Source organism: Colius striatus, chromosome 6 (genome assembly GCF_028858725.1).
Source record: "Colius striatus isolate bColStr4 chromosome 6, bColStr4.1.hap1, whole genome shotgun sequence".
Lineage (NCBI taxonomy): Eukaryota > Metazoa > Chordata > Aves > Coliiformes > Coliidae > Colius > Colius striatus.
The window spans coordinates 21589819-21612122 of record NC_084764.1 but is presented as its reverse complement, the minus strand read 5'-3'; the positions used below and the strand labels follow the sequence as shown (position 1 = coordinate 21612122).

The window sequence follows — 22304 nt, the reverse complement described above, 5'->3', positions numbered from 1 at the left end:
AGCACACCAGGTAACAAAGCAGTAGGTAACAGGCACCAAGAGTTCCTTCACTGGCAGCAGGACTGAATTAGTAGCTCAGAAATGTATGGGCAGGTCGTGCCTGGTCCCCATAGCCATCAGAGGTAGATGGTAGTCAGCAGAGTCTTAGGAGGGCTTCTGAAAGAGGCTGGTAGGGACTGAGGTAGGATAGAAATAAAGTTCACTTCTGCAGTTATGCCGCTTAGCCTTGCTAATTAGTGAAAAACAAGCACTGTTTTGCTGACCTCATCACAGTTTAGATCTTGATTTTAACAGGACAACAAGTATTTTTATTATCAGGTAATAATTTCATTATCCCTGTTGTGCTCTTTGACCCATCCCACTTGCTCTGTTTCCACCCTGATTGACCTATAGACAGACTCCACTCCAAACAGCATATGAACCTCCAAACAGCCTGAAGGGCTGAGTGTCTGCCCAGAAGCAAGGATTACCTGTGCTGCTGCTTCTCAGGGCTTTTGTTCATGCCTCCTGTCAGCAGCAAAGACACTGATTTTCAAGATTTTCCTGCCTTAGAAGCAATTAAGTAATAAGCATCCAGACTAGGGACTTCTGTCTCTGGGAATAAACCATTCATTCTTGGATTCCTACAGCTCAGGGCCAGAAATGAGCAATAGGTAATCTAATATCATCTCCAGGACAGCAAGGGTTCTTCATCTTTATTTAGTTATATTGCCCTGTTCTGGTGATATCTCACCTCCCAGCAGCACACTTTTCTCTCCTGAAGCGATGGTATCGGGAGTTGGGGAATCTGCTGCCGTGGTGTTTGTTGCAGAAGGAAAGCAGCTCTACTGGTACATGTGGGTGTGATTTCTAGTAAAGAGTCCTCTGGCTTTGGGTTGCAGATGTTGTGTCATGGTTTGCCTTTCTTAGGTAGATTACAAGGCTCTTCACACCTGGCGCTTTGTTCCCATGGAGAAACCCATGCCCTGTAATCAGAGCAACTCTTCATCTTCCTTTGACTAAACTGAGAGAGTGAATACTTTTTCTCACAGAAAGGCCTTTTCAACAGCCCTCAAATTATTTCTGTCATGGTTTTGTTTTTTTTTTTTTCTCATATCCTCTCCAGTCTTTCAACATCCCTTAGAAGATGTGACATACTTCACATCAGAGCTAGATGTGATGTTCTAGCATATATACACCTTGCTGTTATGAGGATGTGTAGAGAGGAAAAAATACCTCCCTTTTCCTGCAGTGTTTCACTGCCCTGATGTCAGGGCACTGAACTGCATTGAACTGTCAGTTCGTATTTAATTTCTTGTCATTACTCCTCAAATCTTTCCAGAATTGCCATTTTCCTGTATTGTCTCTCTCTATCTGCAGCTGCTGCCTGCTTTCCCCCTTCCTAGAAGTGTAATTCTACATTTGGCTCTGTTAAAATCCTCTATTGCTTGGCTGGATTTGCCATCCACAGCGATCCAAACTGCTCTGTGTGATTGCTCTGTTCTCATCACGATACACCACATTGCAAGTTTTTGTGTCAGCAGCACACATTATCAAAGTCGATTGTGTGTTTATTTTGAAATACAAATATTTATTTCCAGATGAAGTCCTTGAATCGTGCCAGGCCTCACACTGATCACCCTGGAACTCATCTAACTCCCTCCCCAGCGACAACTGCTCCGTGTGTTCTGTCACGCAGCCAGGTTGTTGCTCGCCTCACGTGTGCCCCACAGACCTGTTTGGTTTTTACCGGAGCATCACGGGCTCTCGGCCTGTCTCGGTGCATGGGTGCAGCTCTATCAGATTATGAAAATGTGCTCCTTTGACAAGAGTGGTTCTCTGCAGATCCTGTTGACTCACTTCAGTATTTCGTTTCTTTAGTTCCCAATTAATTGACCTGTGTGTCATCTTTTCCATTCTGTTGCTCGGGGCTGCTTTCAGGCTCACTGATAGTTACCTTGTGTATCATGCCTGACCTGTTTGAATACCAGCACAGCATTAGCTCCCTTTCCATCTCCCCGAATCTTACCGTCGTTCCAAGCTATCCAAGCCAGGAACGTTAGCGAGCCAGAGCTGATGTCAGCCAGCTCTTGTTGGATCATCCAGCCCTGTTGGTTTTAGAAATCCGTGTTCCCTGCAGATACTGTAACAGCTCCCTGTGCTGACTGTGACAGGGAAGACTGTAAAACCCCTAAAATGGGATGCATTTCTTTGGGCACTTTGAAGAGACAGAGCTAGTCTCTTTGCTCCAGCCAATTAGTCAGAGATGGAAGGGTTGGATAGGGTATGCAGAAGACCTGTTGGTACTTAAGTTCAGTTGCAGAGTAATCCAAGGCTGGGACTTGCAAAGAAACTCAAGGGACATGTAGGCAGCCAACCTGATTCAGCTAAAACAGGTGTGCTAAAGCCTTTTTCCTTGCAGGTGGTGCAGGCCAAAGTGAGGGGGACATTTGCTGGTAAGCACAGAGCACCCTCTTGGAGGCTTGATGCTGCCAGTCAGCAACAGATAATGGGAGCAAGTGCAGCAGAGCAAGATGCGCTGTTTTGCTCTGCCTACCAATCTTCATGGCTTCGTAAAGGAGCGTTAGACGTATGACCTTGTGAGTTGGATGGCTTCTCCATGCTTCTCCAGTTCCCAAAAGACACCAAAATTCATAAATTACTGTAGAAAGTCATATCTGCACTTACAAGCTTGAATTATTGGTCATTCTCTCTTGTCTGGGACTCCCTTGGGCCAAGTTTTGTTTATTTGCTTGGCCTGAGCTTCTCTTCTGACTGTCTGGCTGTTTTTTCAGTGTTCACTTGGGGCTGTGAAGGTAGATCCCGAGAAAGCTCCCACCATAAGAACAAGTGTATTTGGAGCTGCTTGTGCTTGCTGGGGGAGAGATGTGGTGAGGCAAGGAGCAGCCCTTGAGTGTGATGTGTAGGCAGAGGTTCTTCAAAGTGGCTGGGGTGTCCTTGTGGTGGGGAAGCCTGATGTGATGGTACAGGGAGGATGTCTTGGTGAGTACAGTGGCCTGCCAGCCTCAGGGCATGGGGCATGATCTCTAGAGTGCAATGGTGCCATCATGATGACTGAAAGCAGGAGAGGAGTGGGACACCCTGTTCAGGTAGGCAGAGTTCTGTGTCGGGGTGGTGATTGAGGCATCTTGGCAGTGAAGGCTGCCGCAGGGTATCCTGGCAGACAGACACTGTGGGTCAGCACAGTTACTCGTGAGGAGTATCAGTTCATTTTTTCTCTTCCACAGGACTCAGAGCAGAATTGGCTCTCCTGTTTTCCCCCAGCACACAGGGCCATCACGGACTGTACGGCGCTACCCAGCCAGCAATGGCCAACTCACCTCTAATGCACTGCCCAATGGGAATGGACATGAGCAGAGCAGCTCTGGGCCACACGCCGTTTCCCAGGAGCACACCTTGTCTGCTAGGGGTAAGGCCTCCAGGCCTCCTGTCACTCTTTGGGACTTCTTTTGGTATTGTGGGGAAGGGCAATGGTGTGACTGAGGATCCCCAGTCCTTGACTCCCAGGACTGTGCTGCTGTATGGGGTGGAAAGGGAAGGTCAGCATGTGCATTGCAGGGCTTGGCAAAGAAAGAGACCGGAGAGATCAGGGGAGCAAAATGCTGACAGCGGAGGAGAAAAGCCATGGAGATGTGACAGATGCCTCCCAAGGGTGTCAAACATCACCCAAGCACGCTGCCCTGAAGGAGGATTGCCTCAGTCTGTAGGAATGGTATCTCCCAGATTATTCCTCCATCTGAGCAGCCCTCGAGGTCAGATTGTGCAACCGGTGTCTAGTTGTTCTCTTTGGCTGCCCCCCTTGGTGCCTCCTGACATGAGCAGGGATTGGGCCAGGCTGCTGGGACATGCAGTTTCTGAACCTCAGCGCCTCCCCAGCTAGGACAGATGCAAGTTGTCTTCCACAGCTTGTCTCCACTTGAAGCTGTGATTCCCCAAGGAGGCACCATGTGGCATCTCAGCCCTTAGGAGAAGGGCTCTGAGCCTAAATGAAGCTGTAATCTAAAAGTGGGAATTGAAATGAGGAGACTGGGGATTGAGCACAGCAAGGGGACAGCCACAGTAACGGCTGTCTTTTGTGGGCAGGAATGGAGGGCTCTGGTGTTGAACCAGCTGGTTCATGGTTACACAATAGTTCTGCCTGTTGTCTGCTTTCCACTAGCTGCTGAGAGCTCTGGCTGTGATTTCCCTCATATCTCATGTGAAGGTGGTGAGGGACCAGGAGGGGACCACAGGTAACTGCAGGGAGGTCAGGGGACGCTTGTAAGGAGACGTTGGTTTTCCCAAGCCCTGGTGCTGCCTTTGATGGATACCGATGTGGCTGTTCACGTGAGAAGCCTTCCAGCGGTTCAAGGGCAGCCAGTCTCCTGGATACCGAGGTGACTGGAGAAGGGATGTTGTCTAAAGCAGAAAAAACACCCTTTACACTGGAGTTAGTGCATGTGTGTCCCTTCACAGGGAGTTACACCACTCCAACTGGGCAGTCAGAGCATTCTACTCGCTGTTTTTCATGTGTGGACAAATCCTTACGCTGCTGGAGCAGAGGATGGGCTAGACAGTCCTGAGGAGGGACACAGGCTTCTCCTTGCTCTGGGAAGGCTTTGGGGCTTGAGCTGCAAATTACCAGTCCCCTGACCTGGAGATGCTGTTTCCACTTAGCATTATCCTTTTCTTTCTTAGGGGCCAACTTGACAGAGAAGATTAGGAAGATAAAAATTGTCTTCACACCCACCATCTGCAAGCAGACATGCCAAAGTGGGCGCTGCTACAACAGCTGCGAGAAAGGAGACACCACCACTCTCTATAGCCAAGGGGGGCATGACCACGACCCCAAGTCTGGCTTCCGCATCTGTGAGCACCTTGAGGCCCCCAGCCCATCTTCTTGCCTGCTCCCCCACTCACCTCATTCTGCCTGTCCTGCCTTTACAGACAAAGTGCTTGGGCTGCTGTAGGGATGGGAGGAGATGGCCTCTCTCAGTGCCTTGGAAGGTGTCTCCTGAGGGTTTTGGGGCTTATTCTGTTTCTGGGGGAGGAAGGCAGACCTTGCCTCATTGCTCTCTTTCCTGGGCAAGCAGTTTCTGTTTCCATCCCACCCCAGGTAGAGGGGATGCATGCATTTGAGTCAGGCCTGCAGCCAACCCTCACCACCCTCTCCGTCTCAGAGCCAGCTCACTGCTTTTGTTGGCATACAGTCTTGGGGCTGACTTTCATCACCTAATTTCCTCCTGTTCTCTCCTTTCACTCACGTGGCAGTCAGGATTGCTGGCTGCAGGTTGCAAGCTGTTCTTGCAACAGGGCTGCTGAAACTTCTGCTCACCTTTCAGAACTTCTGGGATTGCTCATCAGGTCACTGGGATACCCATCTGTGGGTTGGACAAATCCTCGTGGAGCAGGACCTAGTGGGATCTCTAGGAAAGCCTCTGTAACTCAAATTCTTCTAACGCTGAGAAAGTGCAAAGTCTGTCTGTTGTGGACACTGACTAATACAGGGTTCATTGGAATTCCTGCCTAGATCCCATTCCAAAAACGTGTCTCCTGCCCCCAAAACTGGCTGCTGGGCTTGAGCAAATGAACTTGGAGCAGGGAGGGACCCGGCAAGCCATCCAGGGATGTGCAGCAGCAGCATCTCACTTCATACTGAAATGAGACAGGATAATGTGTCAGGGAATCCCTTGTCTTGCCCAAGTGTCACTTACACAGAGATACTCTGGATTGCTCCAAGTATCTGATGAAGCCAGAAAAGACACGACTTCAATTTCATCTGTGGATGCTTTTTCCAAGCCTGTGCAGATGAATTGCTCTCGATTCTTTTGTCCCACTCCACACTTTTCCCACTTGAGGTGCTGGCAGGGCCAGGGTTGGCCGGGAGACAGGCTCCAAGGACGTGGCTCTCTGCCCAGTCTCTCCTTTTGCCTCTCCCATCCGCACTGAGTTCCCTCCTGTGCTGGGAGTAAAGACCATGCCAAGTGGGGAGGGGGTGATACAGAAGAGAAATTGTGCTGACTTGGCTGAATGTGGCTGCTGTAGCTCCTGCCGCACTCTGAGGGATCCTGCTCTGCCAGCAACACCACCTTTGCCCTGGGGAGCTGCCCCACAGGGCTTGAGTGGCTGGCCCTGGCCCCAGACCACAAGGGAAGGCTCATCATCTTCAACCCACAACCTTAAGTCCTGAGCAGAGCTTGAGGAAGATGATGGTGCACAGCTGGGACCCCAGGCTGTCTCCAGGCTGCAAGCGCTGACCCCAGCCCAGTGCTGGGCTCAGTCCTTGGGCATCATGGGTCTAGTGCTGGCCCAGATCTGGCTGCCTGGACTCCTCCAGCCACCCCTTGGCTAGAAGCAGTGTCTCCTGCAGGTTTCCTGCTCAGCAGACCTCTCTTTGCCTTACAGACTTCTGCCAGATCCCCTGCCTGAACGGAGGGCGCTGCGTGGGCCGGGATGAGTGCTGGTGCCCCTCCAACTCCACGGGGAAGTTTTGCCATCTGCCATCTCCCTCTCTGGAAAAGAAGCAGGGGGGGAGAGTCCCAAAGACCCTGGCTGGCGGCTCCATGAAGCATTCCACCTACACCCTACCCTTGTCCAACCAGCTGGGTGAGCATGGCTGACAGCTTCAGACCCTGCATTTTCCTCCTGCTTGGGTGCTCCTCAGGTCTTCATTAACAGGCCCGAGGAGGCCACTACCTCCTTATGCTTGCTCTTTCAGGCCAGGTTGATAGAAAAGTGGTTCCCCTAATTTCTGGAGGGCTCAGATTGCTGGGGAGACTTTTTGGTAGATTTGCCCTGTTTTTGTGCCAAGGAAGTATTTTCTCTTAGATGCAATCTTCCTCTAGGCTTCCTGGCAGGGGTCAGTCTGCCTCTTCTCCCTTGTGACTTTGTTGATGACAGTATGCTCTTCGGGTGCCAAATTGTTGACAGATTGTCACAACTGTGACCTAAACTAATCTTCCAGCTTCACTAAACCCTTCCCTGGTGAATGTCCACATCAACCACCCTCCAGAAGCCACCGTGCAGATTCACCAAGTGGCCAGGGTGCGGGGTGACGCAGAAGTGTTGGAGGAGAACAGTGTGGAGGCAGTCCTGGTGCCTCAGCTGGCCACCATGCCCTGGTACAGCTATGCCCATGGGAACGGCAACAACATTGCCACAGAGAGTGGCCAGCAGCAGCAGCAGAGAACTCCAGGGCTGCTGGGGAAGTGCTTTCGGGAAGCTCTCCATGGGCAGGTAAGGGGTCACCCATCAAGTGTTGGAGTGTGTAGATAGGTTTCTTGTGCTGGAGTAGGGGTGTGTTGGCTTGTGGGGCAGGGAGAGTAGTGTTTCATTGCATGAAGTTGTTCAGCCTCAGTGTGGGCATCACCCAGGGGCCACGCACACAAGCAGCAATGGTTAGTATTTGAGAAGCAAACCTTTTGTTTTGGTCCAGTGGTGAGATCTTGTTTCTTTGCCCTGACCGGGCTGTGCCCTGGGGCAGTACAGCCCAGACTTGATGGCTTTCACACACAGTCTCATTTAAAAAGGGTGCCCTATTTATAGCAACATTTACAGCCACACTCTGTGATTATTGTAGGAAATGTATAAAACATAGGAAAATTCCTTTCCTTCTCAGACGATAAATGAAAGTCTGATTTCCATGGAACGACGCCTTCCTGGGCAGCTCGGCCGGGGCTTGGGAAGCAAGCGCACGTGAGGGCCTTTCTCACCCCGTCCCACAGTCATCGTAATTTCTTATTTTGTCTTTCCCCATATGTTTCTCTTGCGTCACTGGAAAAGCATTGGAGGCTTTTGGCACCCACAGGAACACCTGTGAGCTCCCCTGGAGCAGCTCACGCTCAGAGAAACTCCCCGGCTGGGCAGCCTGGGACTTGGCAGCCTGGGACTTGACCCTCTTCCCACTGCTCCCCAGCCCTTCCCGAGGGGCTGCTCCCACTTCCCATCCTGTCCTTCAGTCACTCCCACCCGTCTCAGCCGTTCCCTAGTGCAGGGAGAGATCAGACCCTGGGGCTGGAAAAGCCCTGCTCCTCCATGGGGATACAGCAGCTCTCTGATCCTGGGAGTGGATGATGACACACAGAGATGCTTGTGGATGCCTGGAGAGGTTATGGGTGATGCTCTTGGAGGGCAGAGGAGGGTGGCAGCTGGCAGCTGTCCTCACACTTCAGCCAGCCAGGGTAATGCCGTGCCCATGCTGAGTCCAGGAGAGGGCCAAGAGCCCAGTGGGGAGCACTGGCCTCTCCCCACTCAGCCGCAGCCATCGGTATGTGAGTGCTGGGCAGACGGCCACGCGCGCCTGGACGAGGGCCAGCTCCGGCCTGTGGGCCGCCGCGCTCCGCTCTAATGGGGAGCCTGTAATCCAAAGGGCCTTGCCGGGGGGGCCAGGAGGTGGGAAACAGAGACTCATTAAGCAGAGGAAAGTGCCTGACTGCAAACTCCCCGCCGAGCTGGAGGGGTGCACCCATTTCTCTGGCTAATCAGCCAGGCACGGGGCTGATCCCAGGGCTTTGCTGAGTGATGTCATCTCTGCTTCATCTCCCGCTCCGTTTGATGTCCCCTTCACCTCCAAGGGGTGCAGTCGAAGGAGTCTTGTGGTTTTCTGTCTGCACAACTGTTTACTGTCTTAAACTACAGCCCTGGTCCTGCCGTGTCCTGGTGAGGAGCAGTGCCAGGAGGTCTGTGCCAGCCTCTGACCCCAAACTGTTGTCCCCCATGTGGCCTCTGCCAGTTGGCTGTGCTGGACAGGGATGCATCCCACAGAAGCCTGATCTCCCAGTCCTCTCTCCACAGTGCACCAACCCGCTGCCAGGGCTGACCAAGCTGGAGGACTGCTGTGGCAGCGTGGGGCTCTTCTGGGGCGCAGACCGGTGCCTGGCCTGCCCGCTTCGCCCAGGTGAGTACTGCTGCTGCCCAGGACAGCATGAGGGACAGCCCGTACCCTCGGCATACAAGAGCACTCGGGCTGCCTCACACAGCCCAGGGGGCATGGGGCAGAGCTGTGGGGCCTTTGCCGTGTGGCTCTCCTTTGCCCAAGGTCCCTGGGATGGGTGACATGCCCAAAGCAGTGCCGGCTGCTGCCGCAAGCCCCTGCATTGGGTTTGAGTTTTGTCCTCAGGCTTGGTGCTTTCTCCCTAAACTGCCCCTGCCAAACCCTGGTTGGTGGTTCCTGCCATACTAGCCTCAGTCAGAGGCAAAGAGCAGCCATGGTTTTAGGAAGTGCAGTCCTAGATCAATGGAGGAGGCTGCAGACTCAGCCCTGTAGCGTTACGGGCTTGCTCTGGGCCCAACATGGGCTTGGCAGGGGCTCTGGAAATAACGCTACATCAAACAATTGGCAGGAGTGCACCCGAGATCTGTTCCAGGGGCACGGGCGTCCAGCTCTGTTTCTGCTGCGCTTGGGAGCTGGACAGACTGATCTCATCTAGTGGGAAATGAGGATTCTGCAGCTGCTTCACTCAGAGTGCTCCATGATGGGCACGGGCATGTGTGCCGTAGCCCCGGCCTGTGCTGGAGTGATGAAGCCATGCTGGGGGGATGCAGCCCTGAGAGCACAATGGCTCTGGCACCTGGTGCTGACCGGGTCTGGTGCAGGGCAAGGTGCGCATATCCAAAGCAATGAGGACAGGGAGCTACTCACCTCTGTGCTGCCTGCCTGGCTACTCTCATCACTGCCTAACTGTCATTCACATGCTTGCCTTGAACTGAAAGACTAAAGTATGCAGACCTCATGGTTTGGGAGATTTTGATCCCTGAGGAGAGCAGAGGTGTCCAAGGTGGCAGGTTTTGTGCAACTGAGTGTGATGTTAGTGCCTTCTAGCTCTGCTTAGAGGCTGTCCCTGTTTGCATCTCCTTGTCTTCCTCCAACTTGTTTCCTACCCAGCAAAGGGTAGGGCCGACTGGAGCCAAATTCCTCACAATCACAGACGAGGTTGTCAGCATCCTGGAACCCAGTGCAGATCTTGGGAGCTCTGGTTGCTGCCGTCTTCCCACTCTGCATGACTGTGCTGTGGCCTCAGGCCCCACTGTGATTGCCTGCCCTCACCAGTGTGCCAGCCCCAAGGGAGCCTTGGGCACATGCAGGATGGGGATGGCCAAGAGGTCTCCAGGTTCAGCACAAAGAAATGCCCCACACAGGCCTCAGCCTCTTTCCTCTTTGTCTCCCACCTTCATGTCTCCAGTCACAGCTTTCTCCCCTCCATCCCTCAGCAGTCTCCCTGTTTCTCACCCTGTCTCTCTGTGATCCCCACATTAGGGGGGCAGGGGGGGCACCTAACACTTCAATTAGGCTGCAGATGACTGCAAAATCTCTGCACCTCCTTTCTCTTTCACCATGCCAGGATGCTACATATCACTCAGCAGGCAGAGAGACAGCAGTGATTTGCTCTGCTGGACTTAGATCTTTGGACTTCAAAATGTGTCACTAATCACTGGTTCCCAAGATATGAAAACAGGCACAAATACCCCCATGTGCTCCTTGCAGTCAGCCAGACAGTAGAACAGATACACTTAAGAAATGCCACCTGCCTTGCTAGGAGTTCCTGCTTCCACAGTTCAGTGTATACCCGTGTCCCAGCAGGAGCTAAAACTTGAGGTTGCCATGGCTGGTTTCTATGAGTGGACAGACACTTGCCTGCCTTTCTTTCAGATTAATTCCACGGGGATATGAAAAACGTATCCCTGTGGGTCTTCCACCTTCCTGTGCCACACAAAAATCCCATCCTCGGTCCCTCTGCCTTTGGGTGATAAATTTTCCCCCTTGGAGACCAAATGGTGCTTGTTCATTTTGGCAGACATTCAGGCTAGTTAAAGAGACCGTTTACATCCTCTTTAATTCTATGCTAGTACCAGCCTCCTTTGGCTACCCCTGATTGACTGCTCTGTAAGCAGCCCCACATGCAGGAGACCACAACCAGCGCAAGTGAAGGGTGATGTAAGGCAGACATGCAGTTCAGGCAGCCTAAGAGAGCCCGGCTGTTGTGGACTGAGAAGCCCAGGTGGCTGGCATGTTTTTCACTGTCATGCTGTCTTCATACAGCAGTGAAACAGTCCTTTCTCTGTGATCGTACTGCTCTAACAGAGCCATCAACACAATGTGGCCTCTCAATTTCTTGTGCTCCTACATCCACACCTCTCCAGTGTGAAGGCATCGCTCTGCATTGTTCCTGCCTGTAAGCCACATCCCACACTCACATTCCTTTAGTCTCTTGGTCTTGCTGGCATGTGTTGTGCTCACTCAAAGTCAGTGGGCTGTAGTTCAGTGACTTGGTGTCTCGTGCACAGAGATAACATGTGCAGTGGATGTTTCCAGCTTTCTTCTTGGCACTGTGGTCTTTGGAGAGAACTTCTCGTTGCACTCCTATGTCCCGGGTAGGCGTGCACCAGAGCAGACTTGACAGCGCTGGGAATTTCATTTCAGCAACCAGAGACAGAAATGGCAGAAGCTAGTTCAGTGTAAACACTTACAAATGTACAGAAGTGCAGCCAGGCAAGAGCTAGACAAATGGAGAACTTGTTTGGATTGACTGTCTGCCCGAGACGCTGATTGTTAGTAGAGTCTGGATACATCCGGATGTCTCTGTCGACTGCAGCTTTCATGTTTGGTGCGTATTTGTGTGCGGGAAGACATCAGAGAGGAAGAAGAAGAATCAGAGGCAGGCATCTGTCCAAGTGAACCTGCCGTGACCAGTCTCCACTATTTTTTGTGCTCAGCAACAGAAAAGCCAAGGTACTCGAATGCTTGATCTGTGCCCTAAGGACACCATGTTAAAAGCCAAGTTCAGAATTAAGGTAGGGGTGGGGCTGACCTGGCAAGGACTCTCTGTAGCAGGTGCTACATTAGTCTCAGAGATTTCCCTGGGCTCTGCTCAGGCTTTTGGCTGCCTGGTTTGCTGCTGGGAGGGTATCTGTTTTTAGGCCCAGGGATGGTTATTCAAGCAGGCTATAGTAGAAGTCGCTTCAAGTTTGCTGTTGCTGTTATGTAAGGGAGAGCTGAAGATGGGACCCCCAGAGTATGTCAGAGACAGCCCTGGGAGGAGAGTGAGAGCTGAGAACTTGCTCCTTGAGTTGTGGGGACAAAGGCTGTCACTCAGCTGAAGATGAGCCAGATGGAGACATCCAGTGACCCTCTAGAGTCTTTAGTACTCAGAGGTGGCACACAGTGAAAGGCTGGAACAGAGAGGCAGGAGCATATGGGAGCTGGAAAGTAAAACCTGGAAAAGTTGGAAAAGGGCATCAGAGGCTGAGGAAGCAGCTGAAGCAGAGACACTTGGATGTGGCTGGGAGGAAGCTTAAAGACCAGAAGGATGTTTGAGCAGTGCTGGTGAGGAAGCTGTACTGAAGCAAAGTTCTGTCCATGGCAAGCTCAGGGCGTGGTGCTAGTGGCAGGCACACTGCTGGCCAGAGCTGCTCCTGCTTGCCTGCCAGCCTGTGTACCATTTGGGGATATATAGTGGTCTGTGGAGAGAGTACACTGGAACAAGGTCAGAGATGATCCATGGAAACTAAAACCCAAACTGCAGGTTAACACAGACCCCAGGGTGGGTATGGATTCGGACGCTGATTTCCCTAAAGCCTTAGCCTTCCTCAGGCATGTGGGGATAAAGGAAGCTGGTAGCAGGTAGTTCCACCCAGAGAGAATCAGCCCTCCACTTCCTGCCTGGCCCTTGACACCACACACCTTTGTGACCAGCAGTGCTCCAGGAGAAGCCGATACCAGTGGTAGACATCATCTCCAGTACTGCCCAGGAGCTACAAGTCTCACCTTTCTGTGTGGGTTTGGGAGATTTTCTGGGTGCAGTAGTAAACCTGTGTCTTCCAGGTCCTGGTTTTCTAGTGGCCCATGTCCCTTATTTCAGGCTGCGGTCAGCCTGAGCATGGAATGAGCTGCACACCCACTGGCTGCACTCACTGCAGATCTTCCTGAGCTGTTTTCTCTCCCCTTGCCTGTGGGTTTTAACTGCATTAAGAAACAAGACTTTGAAGACTATTGTTTTGTTTTTATTCCCACTCCTCGTGTTTTTTCAAGTTTTTTGTCCTAGAGAAAAGTCTGAATTTCACTGGAAAGTTGGATCTTGTAATGTCTGGCTTGGCGTCCGCAGCACTCCCCCAAACAGACCTCCCACCGCGAGAGGGGTGGCAGCTCACCCATGGAGCCGTCCTTGTCCTGGCCAGGGGCGCCGAGAGAGGGAGCGAGTGAGTGGCTCCGCAGTCCCATGCTCCCCATGCTCTGCCTGCAGGCACTCACACACACAAGGCCAGCCTCTGCAGTCAGCCCCTTGGGCAGCTCTCGTTGCCGTCGGACTGGGGAGGGTACAGGAAAATCCCTGGAAATATGGGGGCTAACGAGGGGGCTGGATTCTGCCACCGCTACACTGTGTGCCTCAGGGATTCTGTCCAGGACACTAAAGGAGGGCTGGAGGTGGGGAAAGCAGCTGAAACCTCTGCAAGGTTGTGGCAGTACCGCAGAGAGCAAATGCTTTGCCTGGGGAAGTGCAGCATTTTCAGGGCTGCCTTGTGCTGCAGAGTGCTTGTTTTGCCCATCATTCTTGTGCGGCATTGTGGTCGCAGCACACGGCAGCACGGGTTTGCAATAGTGGGTTTTTTTTATAGGTAGAGAGGTATCTTGTCCCAGCTGGAAGCCACTATGGGAGCAGAATGGAGTGCTCTTTGTTGAAACAACCCCAAAGGCCAACAGTAGTTACCAGAATCTTTTTTTTTTCCCTTCAAACATCTTTTTCACCTTGCAGCTCTTTGTTGACCATGAGTAGCATAGAGGGCTGAGTCTCGTATCACACACCAGCACTGGTGGAGCCTACCTACCACAGACCACCCGGAGGGGAGGAGAGCAGTCATGACAGATCTGGACTGTGTCCTTTCCCTCTTGCCCATTCTGCCTGGGAACTCAGTTTATCTCCGCATCCACAGACACAGCCCTGCCTACTTCTCAGTCTGGCGCCTCAATGTGTTTTCTCTCTGGAGGCTGCTGTGGGGTCCAAGCTGCTCTGCTTGTCTGCCAGTGAGTTCAGCAGCTCAATTCCTTTCTGCAGTGGAGGCTGATCTTCTCTGCTTCACACTAAATCAGACTGAGGTTTAGCTGGGTCCACCACCCCACTTCTCCAGATGCTACAAGACCTTTCACTGTGGCTCCTTTCGTCTCCTATGTGCTAGAAAACCCAGGGCAAGCAGCGGCACCACAGATATCCCCCTGTCTGCATGCTCTGTGGCACAGTGGGCACAGAGAGATGCCCAGGGTCCAGCCGAGGCAAGAGGAGTTCTGTGGAGCTGATCCAGGGTCTCCAGAAATGTCTGTGAGTCCTGAAAGTGGCAAAGGAGTGCAGCAAGGCAAAGTTTCTCAGAGAGATAATGCCTTTTGTATGACAAATGGAAAGAGTTGAAAGAAATAGGCTAGCTTTCAGCAGCCAAGCCTTTCTTTACTTCTCATATGACCACAGGCTTGTCTCTTCCCCTTTTAACAGAATGATATTGGCTGGTTTAACACAATGTATTATCTCACCCTACAAACCTTGCCAGCCTCAAGTCCTTGTGGCTACCACCACAAGAAATGGTTTCTTTCCACTTCACCATCAGCCTGAGCTTCTTCATCCCATCTTCAGACAGTGTTTGGGGAGCCAGGGCCCTTGGGTAAAGCCTGTTCTCCTGAGAAGTGACAGAAAACTAGCCTAGCTGCCTAAAGATTGTCCTGCTAAGCTGCAAAATGCCTCTGCTCAACTTTTGTGCATTCGTTTCTTCTCTTCTTCTGCCCTGATCAAGTATTGTTCTGGCTGGGGATAAAGGTGCCTGTGAGAGTCCTGGGTTGTGGCTGCTTCACACTCACCTGCTTTCTGGGTCTGGGAGCATGTTACGCACAGATCTCTTTGTGCTAGTCTGGCCCAGCTGGGGATGCCCAGTGCTGCAGAGCTGCAGATTCTGAAGCAGAGCTGGAAGCAGTGAAGGAGGGAGCTGAGGGGCAGTCCTAGCGTGCAGGTCTTCCTGACATCGCATCTGTGCAGTGCTGCGGGACTGAAGTGCCCAGGAGGCAGTGCTCTGAAATCAGGAGCCAGAGCTCTCGACTTTCAGCAAGCCTGAAATCCCTCTGCCTGACAAATGCAGCTCAGCTGATCTGTCCCCAGCCTCAGGCTTTGGGAGAACCCCTTCCTCAAGAGAGTGTAGATAGATAGGCATAGGAGGCCAGGACTCCTCTGGCTGTGGATACTGACAGATTTCTGCCCTTTCCGATCATCAGATCAGCTTTTTCCCTTTGCCAGGTTCCAGAGGAACCCAGTCTCCCACTCCTACCAGCTACATGGGAGAGGCATGGATGCTTATCTGCTTTGCAGGAAACTCAGGTGTCCTGGGTTGTTTTTTTCAGAGGTTTTTGGCTGTCTCTGCTGTATTTCAGCAGCGTCAGAGCTCATGGAAGGAAATAATCCTTTGCTCAAGGAATTGAGTACAAAGCTCAGAGTTAATAGCTCACATCCTACTGCAGCCTCATGCTGTCCTGGCAGATCCTGGCAGAAAGACAGCAGCCTCCATCCAGTACTTTAGAAACTGTCTTGGTTCCTTTTGGTACAGAGAGCTCTGCTCACATTCCATTACAGTTGTTCTCTCCAGGGAGTCCAGGTTTCTTTGGGAAATTAAGACATTTGTCCACAGTCTCTCTAGTGCTTTGTGGCAGTAACGAGTTGCAGGTTTCTGCACACTGCAGTCATGCAAGTGCTGAGATGGCACGAGACCTGCGCGCCCACCCCTCATCACGGGTATTTGCTGCCTTGCCCTCTCCCCAGCAGCATCTGGTGGAAGGATGCTGCAGGATCTGTTTCTCTGCAGAGGCTGTTCAGAGAAGGAGCCGGGCTTTGCCACATGTCCTAGCTGATCTCTGGTGTGTTTGGCTCCGTCACAGGGCTCGTGCAGAATGGTCCTGCTTCATTTGAGCAGCTGTTATCACATCGTGCTGAGGCTGACAGATGCTTCCAAGCACAGTTAATGCCTGTCGGCAGCCTCAAGCCCACAAGCTGCTTTGGAAGGACCTGGAGCACTGAGCCTGGAGCTCGTGGGACAGGAATAATGTTTTTGCCTTCCCAAAAGGCTGGAAAGGTACCTAGTGATTCCCAGTATCACCAGCAGCCCCTTCGCCTCTAACATCCAGATATTTGTAAAGCACCTCCTGCTCACAGTTCATAGCTGAGCTGTTGAAAGGGGTGAATAGATTTTTTGTTCCACTTAATATATCTGGGGAAAGCAGGCTTTCTATTTTCCTCCGTGGTGCAGGCTGGTGGATGACCAGCCTTTATCCTATAAAGCTGATCCCTCACTTTCACCTTTTGAGAAGTGGCTTTAAACTGCATTATAGGGTACAAAGTGTCCAGGGCAAAGAGCTATGGACATGCTTGTTCTCTGCTCTCAGCACGTTGTTTGTGTTCTTAGCCTTTGCAGGCTCTTTCCAACCATCCTGCCCCGAGGATGGTCTCAATTTGTCCCTGGTTCTCGAAAGCTGCAGTGTGTTAGGAGTCTGGCAGATCCTCGATATGACTATTGCCATGGAGGACTTTCCACATCTGATGCCAGTGTGTGAGTTACTGATGCCAGGCAGGAAGAACTGAGGTGGTGCGAATACAGCTGGACAGTCACTTTGCTGTTCCATGCACTTCTTGTTTTGAAATGTACAGTCCAGAAAACTAAAAAGAAACCCCACCCTGGGAAAATCCCATCCTCAGGCAAAGCACCCTTCTTCCTACCCCACCCCATGCTTACTCACTTCCCAACCCGTCACCTCCTGCATTCCTTTCCCTTGCTCCAAAATGTAGTGCCTAAATTTTATCTCCTTGGAATTTATGGGCCATATTTTACTTGCCTTTAAAAAAATTGGAGATATTGCATTGGGCAAGTTATAGGCTATTTTGAAACCCACAAAGCTATTTTAAACAGCAATTTGAAATTTTCTTTGTTGAGAGTGATCAAGGCAGGAAATCACAGGTAGTGAAAAAAGGGAGAGGGAATGTAATAAACAAGCCCTGGGCTGCTATTGCAGCATCTTGTCAAGGAGCTCTGTCATTCTTTTCACTCTCATCCCTTTTGTTGTGTGCCACTTGGCTATCCAGCCTGGCTTGGGAGGAACTGAGGTGACACAATGGTAGATATGAAGCACAGGCAGCACCTCTGGGTCAACAGGTTGGCACCTGCCAAACAGCAGAAGATTCTGCTTGGGAAATGTGGCTGCTCCCACCTTTGCCACTGCCCTGGGAGTCATCAGAGGCCCATCCTAAGGTAGGCTCAGAGAAGGGCAGAGAAAAGGTAAGACGTTGGTAGCTGGTGCTACTGCTGACATCCCACACTGTTTGCTTTCTTCCCAGCACACCCTGTGATTGAGAATGGGCAGGTGGAGTGTCCGCAAGGATACAAGAGGCTGAACCACAGCCACTGCCAAGGTAAGGGTGCTGCTTTCATATCTCTCTGTCCTACCTGCAACCACTGTCAGAGTTGTAGTTATCTACACACGTAAAATACCGTTATCTAACTCCCTCATTCAGATCTGCAAAGAACGTGACTTAGCAAAATCTCTGTGCTTTCATCAAGAATGATAGAAAACCAGGTAACACTGGGCTGCATGACTCAGCTGATAACCTTAGTCAGTACATAGTTGGGCCAGCATGAGAAAACTCACCTTTTAAGTCCTACTGACCCAGTAAGAACCTGTGTTGCTGCTCTGCTAAGTATGAGTCTAAAAACACTTCTTTAGCCTGAAGCAACATAAATTCTGTTGCCTGAAAACATTTGGAAAGGCAGTCAGCTTGTCCAGTTGTTCACTTACAAGAGGGAGAGTGCCATAGAAGCAATCCCTCATGTTCCAAGGGCAGTGTGTGCTCGTGCTGCCAGGCTGCCCTGTGCTGCTGGGTTCTGCCCATTGCCCACACCCATGGGCCCTTGGCCTCATGAGAGGGAGCTGCCATCTCCCTGCTTTTCTTTCCAATTCATGTTTATTTGGCATATCTTGGACCCACAGTGCTTGTGTTTTTCTGTGCTCTGACTGAAGTGGAATTTTATGGTGTCTCTCTCATGATTAATGATAAGCTGAGGGTATCATCTCGAAGATGCAGCGGGTAGCCTGGGCCTCAGCAGTGCAAACCCAGGGCTGGCAATCCAGTGACTCATGTGTTGTAGCTGGGACTTTCCACCGTGCTTACTTAATTAATGATTCAACCTCCCCACATTGTCCTGGGGGAGAACTTTCAACAACGTAACGGCTTCAGTTCTCCTCAGTTTTCAGATCTCATCTTTTTGTGAGGCCGCAGACAGTGCTATGGGTATGAGGAGCTACCCCGAGACATGGAATAGGAGTCAGAGGAACAGAGCAGCTGGAGGGACTCATGTCAGCACACAGAAACCCACAGCACCTGCTCTGGGTTTGCATCCCTTCTGAAGCAGGGAGAGGCTTGGAGGAGCAGAGGGAGATGGCAACTTGGAGTTGGCTAGGAAGATGTTTTTTCACAGGAAAAATCATGATCCATACATTTGTGCCTCTGTGTGCTCCTTTGTAACCTGGGCTGGAGAAGTACTGTTCTGCAAACACTCTACTGCCTCGAGGTGCTTTTCCAGTCTCTGCTGTTGCTGTGGGACATGTGTCAGGAAGCCCCAAACCTCACTTCAGGGTCCAGAGTGAGTAATTTGGCTGTTAGACTCTAGGAGAGGCTACAAGGAACCTTCTCTTGCCAGCCCAGGTAAGAGCAGAGCCAAGGGACTGCATGAGGGCTGGTGCTTCCTGAGACCATTGGCTGTTGGAGAGGAGCTGAGCTGGGAAAAAGCTGAGCTCTGGCTTTGCATGCTGTCATTAAAGCGTAGATGGCTGGAGAAGGTCCCTGGCAGAAGCCCATTTTGTTCTGTATAGACAGGGTTGTCTCTGGTGCCTTCCAGAAGAGGAACAAATGGCTCATCTCTGCAAGATCTCCTTTCCTTTCCTTGCTGCATTCCCTAACAAGACTGCAATGAATCTGAGTTGAGGGTGCCTGGCAGACCTGGCCGGGGAGCCTCCTGGTGCTGCTGCGACCAGCAGGAAGGATGGCACTGGAAGGGATACTGTGGTTGCTATGCATGAGGCAAAGATTATCTTGGAGACTCAGTGGTAGGGAGGTGCCTTGCACAGGACACACACCAGCACCTTGGTGTCCATTTTATACTTGGTATCTCTTGCTGACTCGGCTGCTTTCTTCTCATCCAGCACCAGGGTAAATCAGCCTACACCTTTCCACCACGGACTGCCCAGCCCAGCGTGTCTGTTTCTGAGGAGCACCAGCAGGCTTGTGCAGGGTGGGAAGAGGCAGCTGAGACAGCGTATGGATCTCAGTCTGTGGTCCCTGAGGCCTCTCATGAATGAGCCTCATCCCTGGCACGTTGCAGGTGGTGGGAGTGTGTGGCCCTGAGCCTGCCTGCCTGCCTGCCTCTGTTCCTGGGGGTGGATTCCCACTGTGGCTGGCTCCTCTCCCGCCAGTGGAACAGAAGTTTAAATTAAGGTCATAAAGCCCAGCTCGTGATGCTTGTTTTGTGCTCTCCGGTCCTTTTCAATCCCTTTGCCTTTGTGGAGGCCAAATAGTTTGTCCAGTTGCTGTGTTGGAGCGACATGGCATTCTGACCGTGCTGGTAGTGACAGGGATGAACCCTGAGGCTCCCCTGGAGAGCTCAAACCTCTTCTCTGACTGGGGTTTCCAGCACATTTGGGGTCTGGCTACTGGTTGTTCTCATGAACTCTGTCCTGTGCTTGGTACGGAGGAAAAAACCTTTACATTGTGCAGCCAAATCCTGCTCCTTCCCAGCCAGCTGCACATCCCCATAGCATTGGTATTTCCAATTGGCTGAACACCATGGCCTGGTCTGGATGGCCCCTGTGTGTATCAACCATGTGTGGAGCAGCCAGTGGGGTGAATGGGGGTATTTAAGAGGACAGGACTGGGAGAACCTCTCAGGGCATTAAGTCTGAGCTCCAGCTGCCATAGCTGGCTGTGTGACTCCCCTGCTTCCACCAAGCAGAGAGGCTTCAGCTCTGAGCAATAAGGTAGTACCAGGAAAGTCATTCTTGTGCCTAGCTGCTCCTCCAGTATCTTCATTCCTCGAAGTGTCCCAGCAGCCCCTCTACACACCTTACACCTTGAGACAGTCTCTGGAGCACCACTGGCATCACTTGAGCCTTATACGCTGGCATTGGGATGGCGTTGTCTTTGGAAAGTGTTTGGCATGATGCTGCCTAGAATCACGTTGGCATTTCTTGGTCTTAATATCTCAGAGCTGTCCTGTGAGGAGCAAGTGTGCCCAGGTCCTTCTCACTGCCTGTTCCTACCTCTTAGCTTGTAGCATGTTTCTGTGATTGGTCCCAGGGTGGTGCTGAGGTTCATCCTACTCCGGCCACTCCATGCTCCTACCCAGCTCTTCCTGCACTGCCTGTGCCTCCTGGCACAGCACATTTCATCAGCATGCTGACTTTTCTGGGCCAAGCTCTTTAGTGAAGATACAAAGCTACATCAATCCATGAGGAAGGCTTTCTCTTTACTCTCCACCATGAAAGCTGCCCTCAGCTTCCCCTTACACAACTTTTGCCAATCCCTTTCTTTTCCAGCTTAGCTCAGACATTCCTGTTTGGTGCTGTAGGAAAGGCTTTGCCTCAGGCTGAATTAGTGAGCCTGATGGTATTTCCCTACGATAAGCCCAGGTCCTCTTCTGAAGACTGCATGTGATGTGTGCTGAGTCAGGACCAGAAGCAGAGCCTGAGACAGCTTGAGCGACTTCTGGCTTGCTCAACTTGTTCCTAGAAGACAGCACAATCCAGGCCTGGCCCACCATCCCTTGGCCCCTGGAGGGGATCAGTCACTGCCCTCCCTGCGTGCTGGCACTGAGGTTCTCAGCAGGGATCCTCCATGGATGATGGCTCCGTATGAGCAGGGCCAGAGATCAGGTGATGTCGCCAGTCCAGGCTTGCAAACAAAAGCCGTGGTGGCCTTAAGAGTGACCCTGTCGGGGTGGCTCACTGTAGGGGCCACACATGTTTCCCAGGAGGACCCTGAAGCAGAGCAGTCCTTGCAGCCGCAGTGAGCAAGCTCTGTGCCACAGCTGTGGGACTGCTGTGGTTGTGGGAGGCCCCACTGTGCTGCTTGGAGACCAGCACAGCGGAGACCCCCTCAGTCCATGGCACCTGAATGGGAGGCACTGGGTAGGGGGTTCAGCTTCACCCTCAGCTTCCTCACGTCTCACCAGGCTTTCTCCTATCCACAGACATCAACGAGTGCTTGATTCAGGGCCTGTGCAAAGATGCTGAGTGTGTGAACACCCGCGGCAGCTTCCGCTGCACCTGCAAGCCTGGCACCATGCTGGACCCTTCTCGTAGCCATTGCATCTGTAAGTGCTCCAGGGAACCCTTCAGTTTGGGAAGGGGCCTGAGTGGAGGCTGCACTGTGCTTCACGTCTCTTGCAAGTGTGGCTGAGTTACACTGTCCTGCATTTATGTGCAGGATGGGTCCCCTTCCTGCATTGTTCTTCCCCACAGGCATCTCATGGCCCCTGTGGTGTGGCAGCACAGGACACAGCCTCCTGGGCTGAGAGAGCTCCCACAGGATCTGGATCTGCTTGGGGCTGGGACTGCTGGGGGGTGGCCCTGACGGCTGAAGGCCAGGGGTTGTTCTGGAGAGAGGATGGAGCAGCCCCTGGGACAGGCTGGGAGGCACAGGCAGAGAAAGGCCTGAAGGGGAGAGGCCGAGTGTTATCCGTTCTGTCTCTGGAGAGCGTTGAGTGGCCGTGCGGCACTGACCCTGCCCTTGTGTTGCAGCGGACAAAGCGGTGTCGATGGAGCAGGGGCTGTGCTACCGCTCGGCGGCTGGAGGCGTCTGCTCCTTGCCCCTCTCCCACCACATCACCCAGCAGATCTGCTGCTGCAGCCGCGTCGGCAAGGCCTGGGGCAGCGCCTGCCAGGAGTGCCCCGTGCCCGGCTCAGGTGAGACAGGCCCACCTCTGCTTCGTCCGCTCTGCTCACACAGGGGCTGGCGCGCAGGTGGCTGCAGGACCTGTGCTGGCCTGTTTGATGGTGCGGCAGCCCAGGCAGCAGACCTGGGCAATACAGGGGAAACAGAGGAGTCTCTGATGGGAAACCGCTCTGCACCAAGGGGAGAGCACAGCCATGTCTCTGCCTGGCTTTGCTCCGCAGCCCTTTTGTCTCTTTTACGTCTTCTGCTGGCATTAAAGCCAGATGAGAAGGAGTTTGGCTTGTCTCAACATGAGGTAGGGTAGAGGGGAAAGGACTGAAATCCTCAGGGCTGGGAGAAAGTCTTCAGGTGGTTTGTGCAGAGCAT

At 52.3% G+C, this 22304-nt stretch overlaps 1 protein-coding gene across 2 annotated transcripts in view; it reads left to right on the top strand.

Moving 5' to 3' along the window:
* LTBP2 (latent transforming growth factor beta binding protein 2) overlaps positions 1 to 22304 on the top strand; it is a 72036-nt gene that overhangs the window by 29320 nt on the left and 20412 nt on the right. For both annotated transcript variants that reach the window (XM_061997660.1, XM_061997661.1), the window contains exons 4-11: positions 3228 to 3409; positions 4678 to 4848; positions 6385 to 6585; positions 6944 to 7215; positions 8773 to 8875; positions 17331 to 17405; positions 21235 to 21357; positions 21785 to 21949. In XM_061997660.1, the coding sequence (XP_061853644.1) occupies positions 3228 to 3409; positions 4678 to 4848; positions 6385 to 6585; positions 6944 to 7215; positions 8773 to 8875; positions 17331 to 17405; positions 21235 to 21357; positions 21785 to 21949 (1292 nt within the window). The remainder of the gene's footprint in view (positions 1 to 3227; positions 3410 to 4677; positions 4849 to 6384; positions 6586 to 6943; positions 7216 to 8772; positions 8876 to 17330; positions 17406 to 21234; positions 21358 to 21784; positions 21950 to 22304) is intronic.